Below are 24,547 nucleotides of genomic sequence, written 5' to 3'. Positions count from 1 at the left end.
CATATGCGATAATGCGATCAAACTTATCTCTATGACTAGAGTTTTGGCACTTGTTTTAACTAAAACAATGGTAGAATTGACTCAAGTATAAAATTAAATTGTTTAAATGTGCCAAAATACTAACTTTGAGTAAATTTTAAATTTTCAAATAAAATCACAATTTCAAAACATAGCATAATTTTTACCTCACGACAATCAAAATGATGACTGCCAAATTTTTCACAAATGGTTACACCAATATCTAACTAATACAATATGTTACAAACTAATCTATTACTACAACTAAAATTCATGTTATTTGGCCAAAAGAAAAGAAAAGGAAAATACAATATACTATAAATACAATTACAAAGTTCTCAAGTAAATTATTACATAGGATAATATTAGCCATTTCTCGTATTATAATTCAAATACAGTTTCTTGGCATAATTCCTTTAAAGCAAACTCTCACAAATATGAATATACTAATTTATATTTAATAAACTTCTCCACTAGGGAATCCTAAAATATAACAACTCAAATATAACAATCAAATACAAGGTCAAATAGTTTCTAAATATCATAGCTTCATTCTCAATGTAATAGTCTCAAATATTATAATAATTTTTTAGAAATTTCACGTGGTAATCATGAGATATTGAGTTTTTCACGTGGTAGTTAAAGTTTTTTTTTTAAAATTCACGCAGTAATCCTAAGGTTTATCCAATTAAACCTTCATGACATATTCACCTAAAAAACGTTAGGAAACAGTCTATTAATAAGGGTTGCCATATTTTTGAGATTCAAACATTGAAAATCATCCTAAAGATTACATAATTCCTATTTCTTAACCCAAATTCCCCAATTTTTCTAATTTTTCCACCCCTAATTTCTCAAAGTTTGACAAAACTTTTTCAAACTCCTCAACATTAAAGTTATTCATCTTTATTGCTTGCTAAACCAAACGAAATTCTTAGGTAAACTAAACAAAATTGACCCAGAAACTTTCGAAATTCATCCATCAATAGTTGAATGCTCGAAAATTGTTGTCAAACTTTGAAAAAATTGTGGAATTATGTTAAATTAGGCTGGACTTATTGTGAATGTCAGCATATTAACGGGGGACACAAGTGCACACACTTCATAAGCCAAGGAGATATATACCTTCCCAAAACCATATGGCAATGGGAAGAAGGTCTCTAATAGCTTATAAAGTGTGCACACCATTTTCAATTTATCGATGTGGGATAACTCATCCCAACCCCCCCTCACATGCGAACCCCCGTCAAGTTCGCATGTGGGAGTAATCAATTAGGGATTCTTTTCGAACCTACCATTTTTTTTAAAATTATTGATCGAACCATCGGCTCTGATACTATGTTAAATTAGGCTGGAATTATTGTGAATGCCAGCATATTAACGGGGGACACAAGTGCACACACTTCATGAGCCAAGGAGATATATACCATCCCAAAACCATATGGAAATGGGAAGAAGGTCTCTAATAGCTTATAAAGCGTGCACACCATTTTCAATTTATCGATGTGGGATAACTCATCCCAACAAATTAGGCTAGGGAATTAGGGGTTAGTAAATTAGAGAAATTAGGGAATTAGGGTTAGGAAATTAAGAAAAATGTAATCTTTGGGATGATTTTTGATATTTGAATTCATTAACATGGAAACCCTTACGAATAGACGGTTTCCAAACATTTTTCTGAGTAAAAAGGTTACAGAGGTTTAATTGGGTACACTTCAGGGTTACCATGTGGACTTCAAAAAACTTTAATTACCACGTGAAAAACTCAATACCTAGAGTTAGTATATAGAATTTTCCTAATTTTTTATAACTCAAATAGTTTTTTTCTCTTACTCGTTTTAGAGTCTCTTAATCATTCTAGTTTGTCTCCTTCTACTAACACGGATTATATAATCCTTACAATCGAGTAAAATGGTCTACTAGAAACTATGACGCATCTCTATATCTACTCGGAAATATCACAATCACATATAACCTATATGATTTCACAACATCTCTTATTGTAACTTCATGCTTTTGTCAAACGGTTCATTACCCCTAATTCCTCCCAATTATGTTTAAGTTTACAATTTTTTCTTAGGTCCAACCTAATTTACTTAATTCATATTATATCCGCTTAGGTTCATACACAACACCTATGTTAAAAAGCTACCCCAAACTAAAGATTTAATTTTTAAAGTTGTCAATTTACAACTTCACTAATCTCTAAGGTCTTATTCTCTGTTAGATATATTAACTTGTCGAATTAATCAGGTTGCAGAGTGACTTTGATACCAACTATAATACAATAAGTAATAATCATGAAACACATAAACCGAATTACAATATATCTCCAAAATAACATCATAAAGTTGAAGATCTCATTCATAAAATTCAATAAATAATCCAACTTGAAAATAAACTCAACACAAAATAATTGAAAAGTTATTATACACCCCATATGATAAAAGTAAACCCAAATGTCAAACTCAAAATCTCCATCAATAAAGACCCACCAAATCAAATAATGGTTGTAGTAGATTATGTGACTATCTCTAGAAGACAATCAGAGAGCTGTTTTGGCATGCAGAACATAGGCATATGATCTGAACCTTTAAGCTCCTTCACTTCTTTAACTCCTCCATTTTCGATCATCCATTGCTGAAAAGCTTGTGATATTGCTTGATCTTCTTCACAAACTACGTAAACACGCCTTACTGATCCATATTTCTCATCCGAAAGCTTTGTTTCAGGCTTGCATAGATCATGAAGGAATAATGAAGATGGTCTTATTAATGAAATTCCAAGCTCCAAATCCTTTTTTACATTCAACAAAGGAAGTAATAAACACATTAGTAAATAATATGGATCCTAGTAATTGCTTATAAACATGATTCAATTTTGAGCTAGGATGGGTACGGGTATAGGATCCTACCCAATTTCTTCGGATCAGAGTCAAATTTTGAATTTATGGGCAGTTCTAGATGCCCGACTGCTTAGGGCTCCAAAAATTAGGAAAATCAAATTTATTTGCAGTTTTTACTTAAATTTTCGCTTTTAATAGATTTGTTTGATTATGAGATGAATTTTGTGTAATTATTATTGTTTATGAACGAATATTCAAGCATAAATTATTTCATTTTTTATAACATAATTATACATTTTAATATTAAATATTTTTACTATTAATACAATTTTCTTTAATAATTCATAATGTACATAAAGGCTCATTTCAAAGAAATTGCAAAAAACGCCCCATTATCTTTGTTCGCCCTGTTGAGTTCAATCAATGACTATGACTATTATTAAATGCATTTGAATTATTCGCTTTTGATAAATTAATTAAATTAATTGAATTGATTGAATTTATTTTTTCCTAAATTGTTACATTTTTTTGTCTTATTGGTTGTATTTATATTGCTAATAGTTGGCATTTGATCTCAATCAGTCAATTTTTGATGTCTTACTTTTATAAAGATATAATTTTTTAAAATTATTTTAGACTAAAATATTTAATAAGAGCATGATATGTTATTTTTAAATAAATTACTTTCTGTATTCTTTTTTGTTAGTTCTAATTCCAACTTTCTGCATTTTTAAAAATTGTTCACACTTTGAATTTTTACTATTTTATGATAATTTTTAGATAATTAATTCCATATATATTTTGGTTACAAGAATAATTTTGCTAAGTATATATACTTTACATGATAACCAGTAATATTAACATCAATAAATTATTAAATCTATTAACTATTTAATTAATACACACTTACATTAAAAAATTTTAAAAATAATTCTACAAACATTAATTTCTCTAAATTCAACGTAGAAATCAGTTTAAAAATAAAGGAATTTTTTAAAAGATGTCATTCTTTACATCTCTTTAAGTACATTGTTATTATAAATGAGAACAAGCACGTAATTTATGACTGATTAGCTACCTTTGACTATGAGTAATCAATTTGCTGCATTAAATCATGACCATAGTTTTCATGTAATAGTTCCCATTTTTTTAAGAAAAATACACTTCATATTGTCTTGTCTAAGAAAAGTACTTCCTTTATTTCATGGGTCTCTCTTCGAGACACCGTCTTTTCTAAAAACGGTTCTCAAAAACCCAACTCATTATATTAATTTAAAAAAAAATTGACGCGCACGGGTAATTGCAATGTGAAAAGTCACATAATATATTTGGAGTTATAACAACATTTATTTGGGGTTATAACATAATATATTTGGTGTTATACCAGCATATATTTGAAGATTATAACATAATTTATTTAGGATTATAACATAATATATTTGAAGCTATAACAATATATATTTGAGGTTATAACATAATATATATGAGGTTATAACAACATATATTTGTGGTTATAACATAATATGTAGTTCGGTATATAAAAACCCCAAATAAATGTTGTTATAACTCCAAATATATTATATAACTTTTCACATTATACTTACACGCGTGCGTCAAGTTTTTTTTTAAAATCAATATAATGGGCTGGGCTTTTGAGAACCGTCTTTAGAAAAGACGATTTTAAGTAAGAATTGTTGTTATTTCATTATATTTATTATATTTGACTTTTTACATAACTCATTGTGTTATTTTGATAATTTATATATTGAATTATATAAAATTAAAAATTTTAAAAAATTAATATCATGAAAATATACTATTTGATGATTTAATTGATGAATAATTGATGAAGAAATATAAAGTGTTAAGATTTCCATTACCTCTAAAGGAGACAAATGATAGAGTTTGGATAAGAATTTAAGACCGAATAGCATGGTCGTGGGGGTCTCCTTTGGATCACCATCACCCTCCTTAAACTCTGTGTCCAACCAAAAATCTTCCTGTCCTTGAATTCTTGCCATAAACTATAGTAATATACCAACATAATTACCTCAACCTTCATTTTAGTTTGTATTTTCATACAAGTATATAATTTTATATTCTAAAATAATATATATTTATACGCTAATAATATGCTAAACCAACATATGCATTAAGTCGACTCAAAACTTTCAAGCACAGCTAGATTCAAACTCGAAGTTCAATAAATTTTAAATTTTAAGTTCGATTTGGGCCAGAGAACCTTAATTGTGAAATAGTCTTGGCTTGATATTTAATTAGTGTTTAAATTTGAATTTAAATTATTTCCTTTTAACGTCTTTAAAATTTAGTTTTTAAAAAGTAATTGACAATATTTCACTTCATTGTGAGAATTTGAAATGACAAATCTTTAATATATATATATATATATATATATATATATATATATATATATATATATATATATATATATATATGCGGGCGTTTGCTGTGATATGATACCAATTTGTAAAACTTGTCAAAGAATATTACCAAATAAAAAAGATGAAAAATTAAGTGAGACAAAATTAACACAAATTTAAAATAAGTACCGGAAAAACATATTCCTACATTTATATTCTTAGACCACTTTTATTATTGTAGAGATTTTGTTTGAGTGAAAATTTTTTTAGGAGGTTTTTACTTTCATTATTAAAAATCCACAAAAAAAAATATGTAAATATTTCTAAAAAGTTTAAAGTGAGTGAGAATTTTTGGGACTCCCTCACAAGGGCTCCAATTCAAAATAAATTTTCAAATTAAAAAGAAGAGGTAGAGTAAATAAAGTAGGAGGGAAAAAGTAGTGAGGAAATTTTTTTGTTTTCTCATTGATAGGATAAATTAGATTAGTAAAAATTTTTACATAAAATTTGATGTGGTAGAAAGGAAAAGTGTAGAGAGAGATTGGTGAGGAAATTTCTTTTTTACTCATCACTCTGAGAGTGCTCGAGCGGAAAATTTTGGGATTTTCACACAAGGTCTCCACTATCCAAAATAAATTTTAAAATAACAAATAAAAAAGTTAAAAAAAAGGGGTAGAGTAAAAAAAAGTATGAGGGAGAAAGTGATGAGGAAATTTTTTATTTTTTCATTAATGGGATAAATTAAATTAATTATATTTTTATGCAAAATTTAATGTGATAAAAAGAAAAAGTGTAAAAAGAAATTAGTGAGAAAATTCTTTTTTAATCACTATTAAAAGTGCTCTTAGAGCTAGTTTTTTTGACACAAAAAGTAAATGGGAGTCCTAATTTATTGGATGTTACTTCTCTTGTTTTTCGAAAAATAAAAATTACTTCTCTTGACAATTTCGTAGAAAATGATATTTTTTTGTTTGATTATACACATGGTATTAAATAATTGAGACAAAAATTTGAATTTATCGTGTCCCCTTTGATAATTACATTCATACACTTTGTGCGACTGTATTTGTAATGGAATTATCATTTTCTATACTTGTCTAAATAATGTCCCCAAACAGCTATGAAAAAAAGCAATTTTTTGGAATTAAAAAAATTATTTATTTATTTTTTTTAAAACAAGATATGCTCTCGCATAAATATAAATTAGGCAAACTAACGAAAGACAAATATAACAAAAAGTACTCCCTTTATCTTTTTTATTTTCTCCTCAAATAGAAAATTTAAATTTTAGTGTTAAAGTTTGACTATAAATTTTAATCAATCTATAAGAAAAAATATATGGATTTTTAATAGATTTGTCTAAATATCAACTTTTTATAATTCTAAAAATTCAAAATCAAAATTATTTGATTTTTAAGTTTGTATTAAAAATGAAAACAACAGAATGCAAGTTAAAGATATAACATATATTTGTTGTCACTTGATTAGAATGCAAGTTAAAGATATAACATATATTTGTTGTCACTTGATTGAAATTTTAATTATACCTATTACCGTTGGAAATAAAAATTAGGAGTATATATCAATTAAATAAAGATAAAGATAAAAGTTATTATAAAAATATCAATTAAAAGTAAGACTTTTATTTTTTTTTATAAACACGAAGTACTACCTTTGTTTTATAATACTTATACTATTTCGGCTTAACACGAGCATTAAGAAACTGATTGGTTAATAGTCAAATATTCATCATCATCATCATCATCCTACCTAGTGTATCCCACTCATAAAAAACTATGGACAGGGTTTGGGGAAGGAAGGATGACGGCAAATCATACCCATAAAGAAGAGTGCGGCCAAATGAATCCCGCGACTCGAGAAAGAAAAGAAGATGTAGCTATACGGAAAAATAAATATTATTATTGTCCTTAAATAATGACAATAGTGCTAGACTTGGTGAGGTACCGAGTAGAAATAGAGTATACATGAGTAGATAAAACAACTTATAAGTTACTTTATGAGATATTAACATAGGCAAGTATTATAAAACAAATGAATAAAAACTATAGGAGTAATATCAGAGCAGGAAGGGAGGAAGTATTAATTGCACCAATTGCCTTTTTTGTCATTTGTTGGATACTAACAAAATAAAATAAATAGGCCCTTTCAAGTCTAAATAGAGAATTGATTTTGGTTTTTAATATGCGATTGAATGAAAATTAATAGATTAATGACTCCTATATATTATAATTTTCTTTATAAATATAGATGCGTCATACACTTCTTCATTAATAAAAATGTAATCTAATACTTCCTCCGTTTTAAAATATTCGCTAAATAATAATTATTGACACTATTCATCATTCAGCTTATTTAATATATTGCAACTAATGTGTTAGGAAAAATATAGTCAAGAGATATCTTGTTTAAATCGTCTAATCTCATACTATTATAATCCTTTTAATTTTTTTAGTTTAAATGTGTATAAATCAATATATAAATAATCAAAACAACACATTAGATTATGTAAAATGTCAAATATAACAAATATAATGGAACGAAAGAAGTATTTAATAAAAAATGCATGCTAAAGTTAACATATAAAAATAAAATAAATTAATTATTATACAGACGGTATTATATATCTTTTACGATAACTTTGCTAAATTGAGATATTAACTAACTCAGTAGTTATAAACTCTAGACAAATATTTATCCTACCTAACACCCATGATTGGACCCTTTACAAGATAAAGACGAACATGAACATGATATGCGTAATAATACTTTGATTGTACATGTTTTGGGCATACTCAGTAGTTTTCTAGAAGAAAGTGATATGGGCCCAAAGCTTCCTAATAATGTTACAAGTTGTTAAATTTTTGCGTAGTGCACATAATGGCATGATTCTTGATTTTGTGTTTTTTTCTTTTGGACTACTAATAATTTGCCAAAATAGACCAAAAGCCAAATCAAAATCTATCATAGATTTTGTTGTATTATAGGGTGTGTACCACTCTACTTATATTACACTATTGCTCTTGTACTCACATTCCAATAAAACACATCACAATTCTTTCTTACTCCTGCCACTGCGAGTTTGCATTATAATTAGATTTAAAAAGTATTATATTTTTAAATTTATGGTGCAAACTTAAAAGAACAGAAAAAATAATGTATATGTGCTTGGAAGACAGGTCATAGGCAAGACTTGCAAGTAAAATCGTATAAGTATATATTTATTGGACATCTTTATATATAAAGTGCAGTAAATCTAGCAATATGAAGGGTGTAGATAGAAGACAACTAAGGTTTAGAATTATGTATATAAAATATAAAATATATCCGTATAAAATCGTTTTAGATTATTTTTAATTAAAAACCCGTATAAAATAGAAAATATGATATTAACTAAGGGTGGGTTTGGTATTATTGTGGTTTTTTATTGTTTTTATTTTATTCAAACTCATATGATACGACCTATAATAAATAACAATTTTGTCAAACTTATTGAAGACATGATGATTCTGCAAATCAACTAATAAAAATTAAAAATCAGTTTTTTGTTTCATATTTATGGTTTTTTGGTTAAAAAAAGTAAAAAAAAAACAATAGAAATTTGAAATTGATTAAAAATTGATAGGAATTTAATAACTAAATGGATTTATCAAAATTTTCTATGATGATTACAACAAAATCGCGATATACGATTTAGTGACATTAAAAAATGTCACTGATTTATATTTTTAGCGTAATAATTGTTGGTTATTATTTTAAGTTCCCCTATAAAGCGATTTAATGATACTTTATTTGGTCTTTAGTGACATATGTAATTGTTACTATAGTCGATAGTTACATTTATGAAAAATGTCACTAGTAACTATATCGCAAAAGATTTTAGTATAATTTTTTATTAAGCTGTTAAAGGGTCTAATAAATATATAACTAAAACCACTGTATATACCATTAAAAAACGATCTCTTAATAGTCTCACCAGAGTAGTTCCAATATTATTAGTAACAAACACAAATTAGAAAGAAAGTGGATATACAAGACTTATGAAGAAAAATATTGCTCTAAAGTCTAAATGATATAATATCACTTCCATTTTTTTTTTGAACAAAGACTCCACACTCTTATAATATATATTAAATTATAAATAAAAAATTTGAGAATATAGGTTTGAGTCTCAAAATTTTCAAAATTTCAATTTTAACTAATTTTAAAATAATGGTAGAATAACTCAAATTCTTAAATATCTATTACTAGACTTGTATATAAGACCCACATAAAAGGAGATTTTATTGCTTACAAATTTGATGTGATTCCGTCCTAAATCAATTAATAATGGAAAAAATAGTCTATTAAACTTATATGTTAGTCAACCTCTCTAATTACTCGATGTGGGATAATGTAAGTGTTATTTTTTAACAAATTCAAATTTTATTTTTCTAGCACTGATTTCTTGAGAATGTCGGCATATAAACGTAAAACACGAGGTGTACATACTTTATAATCCAAAGAGATATCATTCCAGAATCAAAATATCGATGAAAACAAGCACTTTAACAACTTATAAAATATTTATATTATTTTTAATTCATCGATATGCGATAAATATCCCAACACGATCGCTCTATACTACTATCGCGGATTTACCCTACAACTACAACCTACAAGGAAGGGATAAAAAACAATACCTTTTCAAAGATAAAGGAAGGAGTGTGGCGACTGTCAGGCATAAAAGCGGCAAGAAAAACAGCAACTTCAATTTTATGAGGGAACATTTCCATCAGTGGCGGACCCAGCTAGGGGCAAGGGGGGGCAGTGGCACCCCCAATTTGAAAAAAATAAATCAGATTTAAAAAAAAAAAAAAAAAAAAATTTGCGACCACTTAGCGACCACCTGGCGACGAAAAATCCCGTCGCTAATAACCTTTAAAAAAAAAAAATTAAAAACCGCAGCCTACTGCCTACGTCTGCTGAGTTCCTTCTCATTTCGAAAAAAAGTTATCGAACCCTAAACTGCACAGGCTTCCTCTTCCTCTCCCTCTCCGGCTCTCCCAAATCTGAAATCTCCACCGCGGCACCGCCACAGCCCACAAACGACAGCCTTCCTCTTCCTCTTCGTCGCCACTCGCCAGTCGCCACAGCCACTGCCTGTTCGTCGCTCACAGTCTTCCACAAACCGTTCGTCACTTCGTCCTTCGTCGCTCTCGGTCACAGCACAAACTGACTGTTCTTCAGTTCTTGTCTTCTTGAATTCTTCCTCTTCTAGTCTTCTTCGGCCTTCGCTACTGCCTACAGCCTACTCGCTTCTCACAGACACGAGTACACGACAGTACACTTCGTCAATTGTGAGTTCCAATGTTCCATGCTTCCATTACTTATTTAATTGTTAATTTGTAATTGTGATTGTTAATTTGTTTAATTTGCAAGATAATTTACTGTATTGTTTCTTGTTTTTTCGTTTTCTTCCATGAATTTTGTTCTTGTTCTTGATGTTGATGGAGTTGTGGGTTTGTAAGCTCTTTTTTTGTCTCATTGGTTGATTGAATGTTAATTGATGTTAATTGATGGAGTTGCTGTGACTGTGATGCTGTCTCATTGGTTGCAAGTTGTTACTTAATAGGTATGATATTCTCCCAAAGCTAGATGAATTGTCGCTGTACTTTGATTGTGGGCTGTTAGCTTAAGGTCTTGTAGAATTCCGTGATTTTATTCAGTTTCATGATACTCAGTACTAAGAATTCTTTGTGCGGGAAATTACATTAGCAAAGGGAAGGTTTGAATCAGTTCATGTGTAATGATCTAAAGGCATGTTTACAGTGGAGAGTTAGTTCACACGAGATAATGTTAGCGTTGGAAGGGCATAGCTTTGTATCATTTAAGGTGGTAAAAAGGAGTTATTGAGTCTCCTATCAACATTTTTTGAAGGGTCATTGACATATGGAGTAAATCATTCTGTTGTTTTGATGACAGCCTGTCTCTTTGAGCTTTTAATCAATATATTAGTTATTTGGGAAGAGCCACAAAAGCTGATGTAGGTTATTTATAATCTTTATATTCTTGTACAAGAACCTGTTGCGTTCTGCTGCTATACTACCGTTGGAGTGTCCTTGACTCCCGTGGTAGTTGTTTATACACCTTGAAGAGTCATTTGTCAGACATTGTTTTGATGGTTTACTGAGTCAGTGTTAACTATGTGGTGTATATTTCTTGATCATTTTGATGATGATGAACAAAAATGTTAAGCTCCCCCTGAACTACGAAACTATTTGGTCATTTTAGATAGCTTTTGAGCACAGTTTGTTTCAACAATTGACAATTAGCATTTTGATGTTTGAAGACTATTTTTAGTTACATTATTCGTACTAATTGTTTGACTTCAAATACTTTTTCTTAATGATCAAATATGATTTAAGAAACTTTTACTCATTATTTGGATTGTAAAACTTTTAACATCGGATTTGATATTGTAAATTGTAATTTTCTATTTTTCTTGTAATTTTCTATTTTTCTTTAAAAAAAAAATTATTCGGACGACGATCAAATTATTCGAACGACGTGACGTTCGTATTTTGCCCCCCCAAATTGAAATTCCTGGGTCCGCCACTGATTTCCATAGCCACAGCTATATTAAACCCACCAAGACTATGTCCTACAAGAATCACCTTTTCATCATCAGGAACAGATCTCATGAATTGAATCAACGGCTCAGAGTAATCACGCATTGTTTGAAGATCATGAATCTTTTTAAGTTCGATCCCTGAGGCGGCCATGTCAACCGCCGTTACGCGGTGGCCGGCCGCCTTGAGAAGGGGCTTAACTTTGTACCAACACCATGCTCCATGGCATGCACCATGTACAAACACAAAATGTTTTTTGCTACAGTTTTCCATATTTTTTATTTGTTTTTGATTTTTGGTGATTAGAAATTAGGATAACATGCTTGGAGAGGCACTTAGATGACAGAGACTTCTTATTAATTTGAGAATGGGTGTTTGTATACTAGTCCTTGCATGCTTAGTAGTTACTATTAAGAAGCAAGGATTTTTAATTAGGGATCAAATAGTCGATATATTGGTGAACTATTTACTATTTAAAAATTAATTAAACTATTAAAATTTTTAAATTACATATAGTAAAGTTAAGACATCCTTATAATTATCTCTTTTCAAAAAAAATTTAAATATATATATATATATATATATATATATATATATATATATATATATATATATATATATATATATATATATATATATATATATATATATATATATATATATATATATATGAAAATTTAAACACACACTAAAAAAATGAATGAAAAAATAAAAGATAAAGAATAGTGAAATTATAATAAAAAAATTTATTTGATTATTAAAAAAATTAATAATTTAAGAATTTTGATCACCTTACAAATGTGTTATTCCTGCTATTGAGCTATAATAATTTTTGTTATATTTTTATATTCTTTAAACTATATATTATATATTAGCAAGAGAACTAAAGCTAAAAATACAAAAGATCGCATTTTCGATTAGGGAGCTGAACTTCCCCCGCCCCCAGGTAGCTTCGCCCTTTGGTAGCTATAAGTTAGAAAAATTATTATTAATGGTCCAAGACCAAACATATTGGTAAATAAAATTACTATTTATTTGCTGAATAGACAAATTGAAAAAAGCATAACTATACTTAACAACGAAATACTAAAAAAAGCCTAAATTCGTCAAATAAGATTTTTTGTCGCTATCAGATACGAGATATCCATCCTAGTCACTATGGGCGTATTTGTCCAATTGACACGTTTGAAGGAATTAATGTTGGGCTTATTGGATTCTTAGCAATTCATGTGAGGATTGGGCCTTGGGAGTCTCTAGAAAGCCCTTATTATGAAATTTCTGAGAGATAAAAAATGGTACAAATTTATCACTAAGCGAATACTATACAGGATCCGAAAAGAATTAAGAAATTTAGAGTATTAAAACTTTTTGTAAAAGGATTTATGAGTTTTATTCAGATTTTAAAAAAATATTAAATAATTAATGGTATAACTCACATGGATAATTATAAATTAAAATAGTCATTTTGATTATATAAGCAATAAAAAATGTTAATCATGCAAAACAAAAATAACACTATAAAAATTTTGATAAGTGAAAATATAAGTGACGTCAACTGAAATCGATGCTATATTAGAGTTTAAACTACGTGTTTCAAAATTTAATATCACCAAGATCGAGGGTATAAAATCTTGTGATGAACAAATTACAAAATTTCAATGAAACCAATGTTTGTAAGAGATAACAATGCAATAAAAATGACACAATGATTTATGAGGTTTACTCAATATTGGCTACTCAAAGAACACTCAAATTGAAGAATTACAATAGAGAAGAGATTATGACTGTGTTTAGACTTGGGGTATTTTGTGGATGATGTTATAATGATACATAAGCTCCCTATTTATAGGGAATTATAAATTTAATAGGAATACGCAATGATGACTAAGAATAAATGGTAAAACATAACAGCTCCAAGTATGTAGATAGACGAAACAACATCCTATGCCCAACTGAATTGGTTTGCTTGTTTGAGCCTGCTCCTATTCGTTCGAGCAGATCCAATGCACTACCCACTGTGTTGTTGCTGCCAGGTGCTCGTTTGAGCCTTTTATGTGCTGGTTTGCGCATTGTTTCACCGAAGCTACTGACTTCTCTAATTGCTTTTGTTCGTTCAAGGCACATTGTTTTTACTTAGATGCCTCGTTCAAGGCATCTACAACCTCTTGCAATTCCTTATTACACTCATCATGCTTTAATTATCATAATATTCATGTTTTAAGTGCCTCCATCAACACACCATCTACAACATGCGTTGATCACCAACTTAAACACCCAATTTAAGACATACACTTAATCACACATTAATCCACCCATGAGATTCCATAGATCTCTATGCACTCTCTAATGCATAGAATTTATTGGTGCACTCAAGTCACCTATTACATCAACAATCTTCACCTTGATTTGAGTTCACTCAAGTTAAAGACATCCTCAAATTCACTCCAACATAATATAACAACTTACACAACATTATACTCAAAACATGGGGACCATAAACATTAAAGAATATTAAAGGAAGTTGATGGAAAAAATATAGGGATCAAAACTAAAAAATTATTTTTATATAGTTAGTGAGAAATATTTGAAGACCATAAGAAATATAAAAATATTATTGAACGAAGTTAGAAGAATACAAGAAAGAATCAAAAGCATTATTAAATATTTGTAGTTCTTTTTACCCAAAATTTATATTATAAATAGAAAGATTCTTTTTGGAAAACAAATGGAACACATTAAAATGGCTAATGAGAATTTTTTGTAAGAACAGAGGGAGTAATATTTTATCCTTAAGTGCATGCTTGGATTGAGTGTAAATATTTAAGGGGTGAAAAAAAGTCAAAGTAAGAAAATGAAGTTGATAAATGAAAAATTAGGGAAATTTAATTGTTTTAGAGGTGAAAGAATGATTGCAAAGTGAAAAATGAAGGGAGCTCTTAATTTTGTGGGGTAAATATTTATCCTAGATACGGGAAATCATCTTCTTTTTTCTTCATTATTTTTATTTTATGCTCATTTTACCTTCTTCACAACTATCTCAACTATTTCAAATGCATTTCTATGTGCTTTTATTTCATTAGTTTGACTTTATTTCAACCTTAATTATTTACACTCAATCTAAGCATGCCCTAAATTAGTATTACTGGTTTGGACACATACATATTGAATTAATAGCCAATGGTGAACTAATTTTAGTCTATGAATTTGAGTGTCGATTAGGATTATGAGTTCAAGTATAAATGGGTAATTTGATTATAAATTTATATGAATATGAAATTTGAATTTATGATTAGAATTTATGAATTACGTATGAAATAGTTTATTGAATGAAATTACTGTTTAATTTGAATTTTGAATGTAGTTGTGTATTCTTGACTAGATAAATTCGTTGAAGAAAAGATAATGGATTTAGGCTAGAAGTATGTGTCTGATTAGATATTCAAAACTAGAAATCAAGAATAAAGAAATATCAATAGTTAGTTTGCGATATAAAGTATTGGGTAAATAATGTGTGAAAAAAATATTCCAATAATAAAGATTCAACTATAAAAATAATATAATCGAATATAAAGTAATATATCATTTAATAATTAGAAAATTTCACATAGTAGTATCAAACTTTTACAAACACTAGTGGTAGCACTTTTATAAGATTTTTCCATAAGGTAGCATCCAGTTTATGACTAATCTAACTGTTGAAGCATTTTCCATTAAATTCTTGTCAATTTTCGTTTAATTCATCATTTTGACGTTTTTACCCTTATTTTATGTTGGTTCTTATCTTTTTAATTTGCCCTAAACCATTCTTATGTTCTCAAAATGTTTAATTCGCTATTTTACATTTAGTTCACCATTTAATTCAGTAACGCTCTCAAATTTTTTTTAGGGAAATTATAAAGACAAGAACAACACTTAATAAGGGTAGAAATGTTAAAATGGTGAATTAAATTAAAAATTGATAAGAATTAAATTAAAAATTGATAAGAATTTAATGAAAAATGCTATGACAGTTAGATAAGGTATAAATTGGATGCTACCAAGTTGGAAAATCTTATAAAAGTGCTACCACTGGAGTTTCATAAAAGTTCAATGCTACTATATAGAATTTCCCTTAATAATTTAATTCAATTTATGAATAAAAAGCTCAAGGAAGCGATTGCTGTCCTTCAGCAATTAACAAAGTAATCTCATCCAAATCTATAAAAAAAAAAATAAGTTACTTAGGTAAATCTTGTATTCGAATTTATTCTAGTATATGTTTTGATTGTTTGTTGAAAGATTTCACCAATAAACTTAATAAATAAATCTCCATAGTTATGAAATTCACTTTAACACAAAAATGATTCTTTAAATACTTTTATTACTCATTAAATTATTATATAATTATATTATTATATCCAACTGAAATATATGTTGTACCGTGTATGTAGGATTTACATACAAAGAGCGAATACAGTTTTATTTTATTTATATTATTTATTTTACATAAAAGGTAAGAAACTTTAAAAAGATTTAAGAGCATTAATTATTTATGGGCAATCTCCAAAAGAGTATTAGAGAGTTGTTTAGGGACGCTAAACATTGAATAATGATCGGCTTTTTTTAACTCCTTCACCACTTCAACTTTATAATTGTTGATAATCCACTTTTGAAAATCTTTGGAAATAAGTTGATCTTGTGAGGTAATAATATAAGCACGTGGGATTGATCCATACCGTTCTTCTGTAAACTTCTTCTCTGGCTTTCGCAGATCATCAAGGAAGAACTTTGCTGGCCTTATTAATGTCATAGCAAGCTCGAGATCCTTGCATTATAAATTTCACCAAATTATATTAATCAAAAGCATCATAAAATCAATGTCAAGGAAGTATAAATGATCATTAAAAACCAATTAAATCAGCAAAAATAAAAAATAGGGGTATATATTATCAAGGAATCAACGCAATTAAAAGTTTAACGTGGTATCAGAGCCGAATGTGGTTATTGGATATAATGTGGCTTATATGTGACTGGAAGTATCTGAAACACTTCACATATGAGAAAGATCTCATGTCACTAAAGTCGTGAGTTGTGGACTTGCATATAATACTTGGTGGGTAATCTTTTTAATATCATATGATTTTTAAAAAGAGTAAATTTCATCAAGCATGTATGCAAGTCAACGCTCATCACCCGTATGTTTGTGGCCTGAGCTCGTGAGTGCCCTGTTGATCTATCTACACGAGTGGGCCTTCGTGATGATTATGTGATGAATTGTTAGTTTGTCAGGGCGTAACATATTATTAGGTCATAGCATTGAGAGTATCTTTTAATATGAATCCTATTCTTTATCTTTGTTTCCATGTTTTCAATTTAATGGTTCTCGATATAAAAAAACAAAAAAAAAAAGAAATCTGTTTTGAAATAGAATAGGGATTAGAGTAAAATCATGAGTGGACTCATATGTCTTTCTAACGTCTGTAACTTGTGAGGGTAATGAGTTCAAAAAATGTTACAATTTTTGATATATGTATGACTTGCAAATAAAATTAACTAATAAAAAATAAATAAAATTAAAAATATTACTAGTTTTTCCTAAGAAATTAGCTAGGGCTATGATAAAATGCTATGTATACCTCCCTGGGAGACAAGTTGTAAGTCTTCGCTAAGAACTTGGGACCAAGCACCAGTATTGTGTCATTGTTATTTGGATCACCTGAGCTCACAAACTTTGAGTCCAAAAAAAAATTTTCGTCTAGGCTTTCAAGGAACTTCGATCATCAATAAGAAATTGTGTCAGTAAAACTTTATTTTCTTTTCTAGCCACATTTACTAACAAAATAAATGAGATATGAACTTAAAAAAAAAAAAAAAACAAACACAAAATAAATAAATGACTTTTTATTGGATTGACTTTTAATATCGTATTATAATACTAATTGTACCAAAAGTTTAAGCTGATAATTGATATCTTAAAACATACTATGTATATATACATAGGATAATCTAACAAATCCTTTTATAACAATGTAATATTACATTACTGAAATATTTCTATTATATGTTTAGTGTTTACCTTGCTCATGAAAAACAAGTCTCCTATACCATATATTTATATAAATGGAAAATTAATATCAAAAAGTTAAACTTTTGTCCATTTACATCTAATTATAAATTTTACGTTTTTAGTTCTCAAAATAATCTATACTATAAGGATAATTTTTGTTTAAAACTGCATATTTTTGTTTTTTTTTCGTCAAAAAACTCTTAATTTTTAGTTAAAAACATAGTTTGGATTATTAAAAGGAAGTCCCCACAATGGTATGAATATGACTTAATTAATAGTTGAGTTTATTTTAAAACAATGGACAAAAATTTAAATTATTAATCACAATTTTTCTTACATAAATTGTCGAACATATATTTTAAACATGTCTTTAAAGTTTAAACTGTACAATAACATAAAATGTATATTATTATTGTTAGGGTGTCAAGTAGAGCTGTTCAAATGTGACCCGACCCGAAAATCTGAACAGAGACCGAAAGTTAATCGACCCGAAAATATGTTTTTTTTAGGTTTATCGAACCTACATTATCCGAACCGAAGTTGCGCCCGATCTTATGACCGAAATTCTTAAAATCGAACCCGAACTGCAACTGATTTTTATAACCGATATAAAACCGCTAACTGATTTTGCTCTAATTAAGGGGAATCTTATCATCAATCAAAAAATTTCTAACAACTTAATCTGATATTGACTCGATCTATAGTAATTAATTAGTAATACGTAGTCGAATTCTACTGGAAATAATATCTAAACCTGATCTGTACCCAGTAAAATCGAACTAATTATTAACTGATGACAGTCCGAGACCGATTGACTGCTTGACACGAACTTCAACCAACACCGAACCGATGCTAACCCGATAGCTCAAATAACCGATCGTCAACCGAACCGTGACTAACCGACCCGACCCGAGTGTGACCCGTCGTAACACGCATCCGAAAAATAACCGATCCGAAATATAACTGAACCGAATGACACCCGTCCGAAACTGACCCGATTACCTGAATGAACACCTCTAGGGTCAAGGGTCAAACAATGTTAAACTTGCAGTGAGTTTTTTCTCACAAGTCACATTGGCGAAGTGCAAAAATGATGAGTCTTGCATGTACAACCTTGATAAACAAAACCCATTGCAAGAATGTTGAAGTAGAGAGACTTGTAAATCGTTCACAAGACACTTTATAAATAAAGCTGAATTTGATGTTTATATTAAAAAGAGTGTCGTACAAGTCTCAATAATTAAAAATTAATACAAATGAAGTTAGCGTAATTGATGTGATAGTACGAGAAAAGCGGAATTTGAATTTGGCGTCCACACACCTATCAAGGGTACTTCCTATGTTCAAAGAAAATAACCCCAAAATAGAGTAAAGTCAAGTAAATTGAGTTAAAACTTAAAAGTAGTTAAAAAAGTAATATTTTACATGAAAGTAAAAAATATATGGATAAGATAATAATCTAAGCTAAATCTATGCAGATAATTAAGAAAAATTATGGGTCATGACTTAACATAGACTTGAGGTAACAGAGTATATTGGAACAAAATGTTTTTTTTATTATACTAACTATATTTAACTTTTTATATAATTTAATAGGACTGTATACGGTTCGATCTGGTCTGGTTTGACATAAAATTCAGACCAGACCAGAAATTTTGGTCTAAAAATTTTTCAGAACAGATCAGATCAATTAAAACACCAAATCAGACTGGATCGTTCTACAACTATCCAGTCTGATCTGGTCTACAATTTTTTCTTTTAAATGCATTTTTTAACTATGAGTAATATATATTTTGAATTTTTAATTAAGTCTCCAAAATTCATAACTCATCATAACCACATTAAAAGATAATGTTTCATACTAACATAATTCATCTCTTGAAAATGAGAAGTGAGAGGCCCCCTTAAAGAATGAAGTGAGGTATCTGAAAGAATGAAGTAAGACTGTATTATGAGAAAAATCAGAACTTGATTTAGTCTTGAAGAATGAATGAGAAATTAGAGTTGGGCTTACCAGCTTATTAATGGTCTATTGTTTAAGATTTTCACCATACCGAAATAAATTACGCTTTTCCGATTCTGTCTGGTCTGATAATTTTAAAACCTAGATTGGATTGAAAATCGTAAATTTTTTTTAAAAATAAATCGGACTAGACCATGTAGATCGTAGACTAGACTAAATACTTAAATTACAGTTTGGTCCGATTTGATTTATAGTTTAGTCCAAACTTTATTCAGCCCTATAATCCTATATATTATTTTGATAGTTTATATATTGAATTATTCATAAGCATAAAATTTACCTTATCAAGAGTAAAGGAAGCAATATTAGTTGTATCAGGCATTATAGCCGAAAGAAAAATAGCCATTTTAACCTTCTGAGGAAACATTTCCATAGCAAGAGCTATATTTAACCCTCCATAGCTATGTCCTACAAGAATGACCTTTTGATCATCATCATCAAGAGATGCCATAAAATGAATCAACGGTTCAGAATAATCACGCAAGGTTCGTAGATCCTCAATTCTTGTAAGATTAATCCCTGAAGCGGCCAAGTCTAACACCGTCACACGGTGGTTGGCCGCCTGGAGTAAGGTCTTAACTTTATACCAAATCCATGCTCCATGGTTTACTCCATGCACTAACACAAAATGCTTATTATTATTTTTTGGGGAATCTCCTTTTCCTTTCATAAAAAAGATAAGAAAAATAAATATACATAAAACAAAATGTTTTTTGAATACAAAAGAGCATGCCATTATTAATTAGCTTTATTTTTTCTTATTATGATATATATATATATATATATATATATATATATATATATATATATATCCTTTTTTAGTTTTCTTTTTTTTTTCTTTATGTATATATAGTTAGAAGAGGGTGATGTGAATTGTTGTATATAGTGGTGAACTTAAATGGAGAGGGCCACCTCGTACCTACTTGACATCAAATAATGAATTAGTTGTATTGATGCTTAGACTTTAAAGGGTTGTTAACAACCACCTTAATATTTTTTCAATACTTTCATTTTTTAAAATTATATTAATAATCTGACTTATTGTTCATTTGTGAATAATCTCTATATTAATTATTCTAAATAATGTAACTTTTGTATGGTTTTGCAAAATTTATCCCTTATCATATTTTAACCGACTGTTGTAGCTACCTACTAGTCATCATACTCACTTTTTCCTTATGCTTATTCGTACTTCTACTCTGGCTTCTTTGGTGATAAGCACTTACAGTAGTAGGTTAAAATGTGACAAAAATACTGTCATCAAAAAATATACCAAAGGTTAAAATATTTAAAAATAATTCATAATAAAAATTATTCACAATATATAGAAAATAAGTGAGACTATTCAAGATTATATTTTTTATGTTCAATTTACCTTTTGCTTTTTTTATGGTTATAAAGCACATGTTTCAGTTTTAATATTTACAAATAAACATCATAAATTTTTTTTTTTATAAATGAACATTAAAAACTATACATTTAGTCCAATTTGACAAGATGTAACATCAATTTATATTAACTACTATATATTTCCTAAAAATAGTACTATCATACAAATTGTCATTACAATAAAATTAATTTTTAGTGAAATACTTTAAATTTTATTATAAAGTTATTTAGTAATACTTTTTTTAGTCTTTAGTGACATATACTTGTCACTATAGTCTATAGTGACATTAATGAGAAATGTTACTAGATTTAATGTTGCAAAAAACTTTAATATGTTTTTTTTATATGCTATTAAAGGATTTAATCATGTCACTAAAATTCACTATATATACCATTAAAATTTTAAAGTAATGACATTTAAATTAAATATTATTAATAAATATATCCCACTGAAAATGCATTATGTTGTATGAGTATAATTATACATGTCAAGCTATAAATAAAGAAGCTTATGTGGTAGCATTTCGTTGAATAACAAAATCTTATGTGTCATAGTACTTAATTGATCGAATAAAGGCTAAATCAAGAAATCTTACTTAATTAAATAAGAAATTCTCAAGTTTACTAAAAAAAAAGGAATTCTCAAGTTACAGTTAAATATAGAAAAGTTGCAATTAGGAACTATTACTATGATCTTATAAAGATGAATCATACAGATATAAATTCAAGCTAATTAAAATAAAGGAAGAAATTAATTATTTTATTATTGAATCAACCATTTACTTATTTAAAAAATAAAGAAAAGACGAAAGTTAAAGAAAGAGCCGACCCTATAAGGGGCAAGAGAAGCCTCTGCCTTTTAAAAAATTACAAAAACAACGCTTTAATATTTAATAGTTAGAGAGTCTATAGTAGTATATATAATAATTAGAGGGCCCATATTAAATGTTTCGCTCCAGACCTATCAAATCTCAGGACCCAATGAGAAGGGTGTTGAAAATGAGAAGGATAAAAATGACTGTACACCCTTAATTTCACTAAAATAAAACAAATCTATGTTCTTGGGATGTAATGGCCTTAGATTGCAACTTGGTGGAATCACGCCATCTTTTAGGAAAATGGGAGCTTTTTTGGACTTTTGGGATGATTGCAACTTGACGGTCTTGGGATGTAATGGCCTTAGATTTACTTGGTCCAACATGAGGAAACATACACCGATCTTTCAACGTCTTGATCGAGCCCTAGCCTCCCCTTCTCTCTTAGAGTTTTTCCTAACGCCAAAACTCTTAACTTGCCTAAACTCAACTCTGACCACTCCCCTATCCTTCTCCATCTCAACCCACCTTGGCCTAAACCTCCAAATAAGAGCTTTAAATTCGAACCTATGTGATACCTTAAACCTTCTTTTAGGTCCCTTGTTAGTGAGGTTTGGTCCTCTAACTCAGATTCTTTCCTTTCGAACCTCCGATTCCTCACGCAACGTATTGAATCTTGGGCTGATAAGATAACTCCTTTGGTAATATCTTCAAAGAGAAATATTCCCTTAGGAATAGGATTGTTGATATTGAAAAGGCCTTGGAATCTCATCCTAACTCCAGTAACCTATGGAGTCTTTATAAATCTATATAAGCTGATCTAGACTCCATCCTTCTCAAAGAGGAAGAGTTTTGGCGTACTAGAGCTAGGGACTCCTGGACTCAAGGTGGTGATCGTAACACAACCTTCTTCTACAAATCAGTGCTCCTTAGAAGGAAAAGAAATAGGATTGAATCAATTCTAGACGCCTAGGGCATCCCTACTTTTGATCCCGTTAACATCTCTTCCATCTTTTGCTCGTACTTCTATTCCCTCTTTACCTCTCAATTCTCTACATCTCCACTTCATACTTCTAGTTCCTTTAACCCATCACTCTTCATATCTCACATCCATTCTCTTGCTAAAATTGTAACATCCGCTTTTTTCAAAAAAAAAAAGAAAAATAATAATGATAAATACAATAGTAATAATAAATCTATAAAAACAAATTTCAGAAATTAAAAAAAAAAATAACTCCCTATTAACAAATAACTTTCCACTTCTCCCTCTAAATCTTATAACTAACCTCATTTACCCACTATAAATTAAACCAATTACCCTTAATTTATTCACATTATTACTCACACTTCTTTTTTCTCCTACAAACTACTTCCTCCATCTTCCAATTGCTTAAAATTTAATCAAAAAAAGGCAAGATTTTGATACTAAAGGTATGAATTTCATCTATTTGTTAGAAATTTTTTTTATTCAAAACCCAAAAAAAATTTATGCTATTAATTGAAAAACACCCATCTTTTATTTGAAAAATGAAAAAAAAAAGAAAAGTATTTATGACCTTAATTTTCCGGCGATACGGCGGTCACCGGGATACCACCGACGTGCGACGGCAGCCACCGGAGCCACCGCCGGCCGGCACCTTCTTCCTTCTCCCTCTTTCTCTCTCTCTCCCTTTCTCCTCCTCTCTCTTCTTTCCCCTATTTCTTTTCATGGGTATTGGTAACCAGTACCAAATTTCCCAAGTTTTCTAAAGCACCTTTATATATATATATATATATATATATATATATATATATATATATATATATATATATATATATATATGTATGTATGTATATATATATATATATATGTATATATATATATGTATATATATATATATATATATATATATGTATATATATATATATATGTATATATATATATATATGTATATATATATATGTATATATATATGTATATGTATATATATATGTATATGTATATATATGTGTGTGTGTGTGTGTGTGTGTGTGTGTGTGTGTGTGTGTGTGTGTGTGTGTGTGTGTGTATATTATAATCCTTTTATTATTTAAACTTTATCCTTTTCTTTTAAAACTATTACTACTATTCTTTAAAATTTTTCATTTTAAATAAATTATAAAATATAAATCGAGAGTCTTTTAATTTATTTATTTCGATTGGGTTGATCGGGGTATTAATTTGAGATATATTATTTTATCATGTAGACAACAAATTCGTAGACAAAGAATATTAGGAGCGTACGTTTGTCTAGGATCGCGTGACAAGGTAATTCTCAATGTCTATCTAATTAGGACTATCCCGTTAATATTATGTGCTAAGTGATAATTAATGTGTTTAAATAGAATGCATGATTTTATATGACATTATTTTGTATGATAT

At 28.8% G+C, this 24,547-nt stretch overlaps 2 protein-coding genes across 3 annotated transcripts; both read right to left on the bottom strand.

Annotated features, from left to right (window-relative positions):
• Positions 1–2,291: 2,291 nt before the first annotated feature.
• Positions 2,292–12,282, bottom strand: LOC130820391 (methylesterase 1-like). 2 transcript variants are annotated; one of them, XM_057685741.1, is made up of 4 exons: positions 11,871–12,278; positions 9,945–10,037; positions 4,744–4,887; positions 2,299–2,814 (listed from the first exon to the last, which is right to left on the bottom strand). In XM_057685741.1, exons 1-4 carry the CDS (start codon positions 12,144–12,146, stop codon positions 2,539–2,541), a joined length of 789 nt encoding a protein of 262 aa, XP_057541724.1. In that variant the 5' UTR covers positions 12,147–12,278; the 3' UTR covers positions 2,299–2,538. The 2 variants fall into 2 exon arrangements, with proteins under 2 accessions (XP_057541725.1, XP_057541724.1); XM_057685742.1 differs by lacking the exon at positions 4,744–4,887 and having other exon boundaries at positions 2,292–2,814; positions 11,871–12,282.
• A 4,028-nt stretch (positions 12,283–16,310) lies between these two features.
• LOC130820389 (salicylic acid-binding protein 2-like) lies at positions 16,311–20,865 on the bottom strand. The gene is made up of 3 exons (XM_057685740.1): positions 20,223–20,865; positions 17,489–17,623; positions 16,311–16,677 (listed from the first exon to the last, which is right to left on the bottom strand). Exons 1-3 carry the CDS (start codon positions 20,676–20,678, stop codon positions 16,399–16,401), a joined length of 870 nt encoding a protein of 289 aa, XP_057541723.1. The 5' UTR covers positions 20,679–20,865; the 3' UTR covers positions 16,311–16,398.
• Positions 20,866–24,547: the final 3,682 nt, after the last annotated feature.

The sequence above is a fragment of the Amaranthus tricolor genome, chromosome 8, assembly GCF_026212465.1.
Source record: "Amaranthus tricolor cultivar Red isolate AtriRed21 chromosome 8, ASM2621246v1, whole genome shotgun sequence".
NCBI lineage: Eukaryota > Viridiplantae > Streptophyta > Magnoliopsida > Caryophyllales > Amaranthaceae > Amaranthus > Amaranthus tricolor.
This window is presented reverse-complemented; position numbering and strand designations above follow the sequence as displayed.